At 40.9% G+C, this 5,803-nt stretch overlaps 1 protein-coding gene across 1 annotated transcript in view; it reads left to right on the top strand.

Moving 5' to 3' along the window:
- Positions 1-5,803, top strand: part of XK (X-linked Kx blood group) — a 108,368-nt gene that overhangs the window by 17,452 nt on the left and 85,113 nt on the right. Inside the window, exon 2 of the mRNA XM_007958516.1 lies at positions 3,650-3,912. Coding sequence (XP_007956707.1) covers positions 3,650-3,912 — 263 coding nt within the window. The remainder of the gene's footprint in view (positions 1-3,649; positions 3,913-5,803) is intronic.

Here is a 5,803-nt window from a genome sequence, read left to right as displayed (position 1 = left end):
TTTTTTGGTTTGAGGTTGTCTTGTTCTTTCCTAGACATTTTGAAGTTGTTGTCTTTAATTGTTAGGTAAGTTTTGAATTGTTTCACTCTAATTTTATGTTTTAGTATATCTGAAAGTGTGGAGCAGGTGTACATTTTTGGCTATTAACTCCAGCTCTCTCTGAATTGGTGAAATCACTGGTGAGAATGTGGATGCAGGTCTCTGTTTGTCATGAAGGGAATTTGGAATTGTGGCAAGCAAGTGCTTTCTTCCTTCCGTCATTGATTTTGTGGCACAGGAATTGTTGGTGTTAGCTATTTGGTGAGGTGTTCAGTGTAATAACTCTTGTTGCCTGCTGGCAGTTTAGTGTGTTAGTGTGTTCCTTTTATTGGAAGAGGCAAGGGAGAAGAGGAAAAAAGAGAAAGAAAAAGGGGAAAAAAGAAACAACAGGGCACCAGTCATGAGTCCCTGTTTTCCATCTTTGGGCAAGACAGCTAAGTGAGTGCTGCTGGCACAGGCAGTGTGGTTTGTCAGTGTGGTTTGTGTCTTCTTGTGCTGTGTGCTAAAGATGATGTCCTACTGTCAATCAAATACCCACAGATAAAAATCTACAGAGACCCCAATGGTTGTAGAGGGCCACCACTTACTACTTGGATCCAGAAGCTGCAAAAACCCAGTACCTCGGTCCACCCTGTGCCAAAAAGGGGTCGTGGAAGAGTTGAACCCCAGTCCACTGCTGTGCACTCACTTTATGGCTCCACCCAGTCTGAGGGAGTTTCTCCCTTTTCCCTACTCTGTTCCTGGACTCTGTGGCAGCCCAAGCCAAGGAGGGTCTTGATATGTTTCCTAGAAAGTTCATCTACTCACTCAGCTTGCAAAGTTACCATCAAAATCTCCCATTGTGAGTATTCTGAGTCCCCAGTGCCTCTGTGGGTTCTGGAATGATTTCTTTCACTCCTTCTCTCCACTGACCTCTTTTGTATTTCTAGTATATTTCCCTCTCTGTCTTTCCATCTCCACCCAGCTAGGGGGGTTCATTTATTTTTCCCTATTGTTTAATCTACTCTTTCTCTCTGCCTTCACTAAATCTGGTACCCTGTCTTCTCCTTAGTTGCTCATAACTGCAACATCATTACTTCTGTCTGCTTTACCTAGTTATTCAGGGATTCGTTGGTAGAGGGAACAAATGTGTGGGCTATAGCTATGACGCCATCTTCCCACTCCCAATGGCTCTCTACCATCGATTTTAAGGACTGAATAGTATTTCATTGAACAAATATATATTATGATTCATTAAATCATTCTTTTATGTTGAAACCTTCAGGGTATCCCCAGAATTTTGCTGTTATGAATAACACCATGATACAAGAATTTATATTTCTTGCAGTAGGATTTCTAAGTGAGAAAATATTTTATAAACTGAAAGTGATATATATATATATATTAGTTGTTTTCATTATTTATCATCCTTATGTATGTGTCTCATTTTCCTATTTAAGATTGTGAACACCTCCAAATGAGGCAGGAATATCCAGCTGTCTTTGCCTTCTCCATAGCACTTAGCAAAATGTGTCTGTGTTCAGCAAACATTTGGGAGAGAAAGACAGTGCTCAGCCTGTTCTGTTTTCTAGTCTTTGCTGTGGTCAGTGGTCCAACAGTGTGAAGTAGCTTCGTACATTCCTCAGTCACAGATCTGAGTTTTTCCCCAGAGCAAATTCACTTGCACCAGCTGGGCTTAAACTCAGGGCCCTGAACTTCATCAGTATTTTCAGCTGCACAGACTAATCCAGGCTGCTTTTACATGTTTCATGTAATAAATTAAAGTGTCCATGACCTTACTGGACAAAAAGTAGCATATAAACCGCACACAGTCACACACGCACGCGCGTGCAAACACACACACACACACACACACACACACACACACTGCAATGCACCTTCTTTCTCCCAGGAACAAAGAAACATAACAAATCATGTCCACTTTGTACTCACCAGAGAGATCCCTGCATTTCCTCTCTTACCTCAGGCTTTATTATTTCAAATTGTAAATGTGTCCTCATTGTCATAATCACCTAAGGGCAAAAGTACAAAGTTACAGCATTCCATAAAATAGATGAAGCCATAAAATCTTCTGGCAGCATTGTAAGTTTGTTATAAAAATGCATGTTTTTTTTGGAGAAAGTCCTTTAACAATTTTTAAACCTAAGGCTGTGAGCATTTCCTCTCACTCCTAGAGGAAACCTATTTTTTGTCAGTATTTTTATGAAAAATTTCAAAGATACAGAAGAAAAAAATGAAAGGATTATACATTATAAAAAGTTTAAAAATAAAGAATTGTGCTGTGAACACCCTAGTACCTATCTAAAATTCTAAAATATGACATTTTGTTATATTTGCTTTTCACATATCTCTTCAGGGGCCCTAGTGACACAGTGGCTAAAACACTCATCTGCTAACAAAAAGGTGGCTGGTTTTAACCAACCATCTGCTTGGCCAGAGAAAGATGTGGCAGTCTGCTCCAGTAAAGACAGCAGCCTTGGAAACCCTGTGGGGCAGTTTTACTCTGTCGTATAGGGGCACTATAGGTCAGAGTCAACTCGATAGCAGTGAGTTTGCTTCGGTTTGGGTTATTCATCCCTCTATTCATTCATCAGTGCATCTTCTTTTTTTAATGCATTCTGAATTAAATTACAGACATCAGTTCTTCAGCATTTAAAACATTACCTAGAGAGTAAAGTCCAATTTTAAAAGGCAGGTATTCTGTCAGTCTAGAAGAGGTCACTGGCTGAGGCTCTATCCCTAGGGCAGGCTTGAAATTTCATAAATAAGACATAACTGGCAAGCCTCCGGGCATGATTGACTGTAGTCCTGTCTCCAGAGGATTTATGGGAATAGAAAAGATAGATAATTTATGTGGTCTTCCAGGGAAATGCTAGGGCAAACTGTCCTGTGCTGAAGGATCCCCAGTCACAGCTTCTGCTTTAACTGGGGTGATTTGGGGGCATCTTTTGGAAGTGGAAGGAGCCCTGGTGGTGCAGTGGTTAAGCACATGGATGCTAACTGAAAGGTTGACGATTTAACCTGCCAGCTGCTCTATAGGAGAAAGATGTGGCAATCGGCTTCTGTACAGATTTACAGCCTTGGAAACCCCATGTGGCAGTTCTATCCTGTCCTATGGGGTTGGGTTGCTATGAGTTAAAATTGACTCAGTGGCAATGAGTTTGATTTTATTTTATGTGAAGTGTTTATATATATTATCTCCATCCTTTGCAACAATGTGGCAAGGTAGGTATCATCTCTGTTGTATAACTGCGGGAAATTACTGGGGTTAAGTGACTTTCCCAAGGCTGCACAGCTAATAAGTGTCTGAAACAGGTTGTTTTTTTTTTTTTTCCTGTGGCACTGGACCCTGAGCTACTGCTCTTTCTCAGCTTGGCTTCTTGCCTCAGTGACTTTTAGTGTCACCTCTCAATTTGGTTCTGACTTAGTTGCCATTGGCTTGCAGGCCTCAAGAGGACTGCCTGCTAAGAAATGGATTTTAGAGGAGTGGCTAAAGTCCAGAATAATTTAAGTCAAGACTTTTGAGAATCGGGCTCAATGTAAGCAGGATGACTAAGAAAAGACAGTCCGATCTGCCTCTGAATAACATGACTTGCTGATTTGTTTCCAGGTGTTTTGAAGTGTTCTGCATCTACTGTCAGTCAAGCAACGCTGAAGAGCCTTATGTCAGCATCACCAAGAAGCGGCAGATTCCCAAGAATGGCCTCTCGGAAGAGATTGAGAGGGAAGTGGGCCAGGCAGAAGGCAAGCTATTCACCCACCGATCTGCATTCAGCCGGGCATCGGTGATCCAGGCTTTCCTGGGCTCAGCCCCGCAGCTGACCCTGCAGCTGTATATAAGCCTCATGCAGCAGGAAGTTACTGTTGGAAGAAGTATGTATGGTTTTCATTTCTGCCTGGGTTTGGGATCAAAATGGGAAGCAAAGCATGCAGTTTATTCTGTTTCAGGTGAAACCTATTTATACTTGCATTCAGTCCTGAATTTGTATCCCAGCTACTAAGCCCAAAACATTTTGAGTTAAAATAACAACTTTTATTTTGCTTATAAATCTGTAATTTGGGCAGGGCTGAGGAAGGAGAACTCATTGTGCTTCACTCCGCATCAGATGGGGTGGTTCAAATATGGGAATTAGAATCCTCTCAAGGAGCCCTGGAGGTGCAGTGGTGAAGCCAGCTGGAAGGTTGACTGTTAAAACCCACCAGTGGCTCCCGGGAGAAAAGATCTGACAATCTGTTTCTGTGAAGATTATAGATTAAGAAACCCTGTGGGGCAGTTCTGCTCTGTCCTATAGAGTCACTATGGGTTGGAATTCACTCAATGGCACAGAGCAACAACAAAAATTCTCTGAAGGGTTGTTCATTCTTATGTCTTGTGGTTGATGGTGGCTCTTGCTGGGAGTCTTGGTTCTCTAATTGGTCCCTTGGTGTGGGTTAGTTTGGGTTTTCTCACAGGATGGTGGTGGCTTCCAAAGGTGAATGTCCCAAAAGTAAGAGAGGACCAGTCAGAAGCCATATCACCTTTTGTGCCCTAGCCTTGCAAGTCATCCAGTATCACTTATGCTATTTGCTGAAGCAATCACAAAGTTCTGCCCATGTACAAAGGAAGGGAATTAGTCTCTGCATTTTGTTGAGGAATGGCAAGAACCTGGAAGATTCTGTGAGATTCAAAATACTGCTGTAGCAATTTTTTGGAAATACAGCTAGTCATAGGCAAAATATACTTTTAGATCTGTTCAGGTTTTGCCTCTTATCTTTCAGTGGTATTTCTAAACCAGCTGAGACAGTTGGTTTTAACAGCTTCTTCATGCTAAATGATGGAATCAAGGCTACTTTCCTGTCTTGAATTTCTAATCAGTAGATTAGGTTTTTCTTCTTCTTTTTTTTTTCTACTGTGGTGAAAATAGATATAACAAAACATTCACCAATTCAACAATTTCTAGGTATATAATTCAGTGATATTGGTTACATTCTTGTTGTTGTGAAGCTATTTTTGCTGTCTTTTCCAAATTATTCTGCCACTAACAGAAATTCAATCCTCCCTAAGCAAAAAATCCCCTTTTCTCCCCCCTTCCTACCTCTGATAACCGCTTATAATCTTTGGTTTCTTTGTATTTTATTTCATATAGGTAAGACCATACAGTATTTGTCCTTTTGCAACTTACTTCTTTTGCTGAGCATGATGTTTTCAAGGTTCATTCATGTAGTGCTATGCATCAGGACTTCACTTCTCTTTGTGGCTGAGTCATGTTTCGCTGTGTATATATCCTACATTTTGTTTATCATTCATCTGTTGATTGACATTTCAGTTGTTTCCGCATTTTGGCTATTGTGAAAAGTGCTGCAGTGACCATCGGTGTATAGGTCTCTGTATTTGCACTTGCTTTTTCACTTTTGGGTATATATGTAGGATTGGAAGTGCTGGGTGATATGGTAGTTTTATGTTCAATTTTTTGAGGAACTAATAGGATGACCAGCTTTTAAATGAACATAATTTTCTAACCTCAGGTTTAGTCTCACATCATCAAATTGAGGACAGGTTTGGTTAAACCAACTTTCAAAAAAACTTCTGCTTACATTCAAAACAAGTGAAAAACCTTCTAATGAGAAGGAGGAAATAACCCCTCCCAAATATTAGAATTATGAGTAAATGAAAACTAGACACTATGGGAAATTTTGGGAGCTCTGGTAGCATAGTGGCTAAGGCACTTGACTGCTAACCAGAAGGCTGGCGGTTCAAACCCACCAGCCACTCCTCGGAAGGAAG

The sequence above is a fragment of the Orycteropus afer genome, unplaced genomic scaffold (assembly GCF_000298275.1).
Source record: "Orycteropus afer afer isolate SDZICR_OR568_19922 unplaced genomic scaffold, OryAfe1.0 scaffold01001, whole genome shotgun sequence".
NCBI lineage: Eukaryota > Metazoa > Chordata > Mammalia > Tubulidentata > Orycteropodidae > Orycteropus > Orycteropus afer.
The sequence above is the reverse complement of the archived record's forward strand: the minus strand, read 5'-3'. Positions and strand labels throughout refer to the sequence as shown.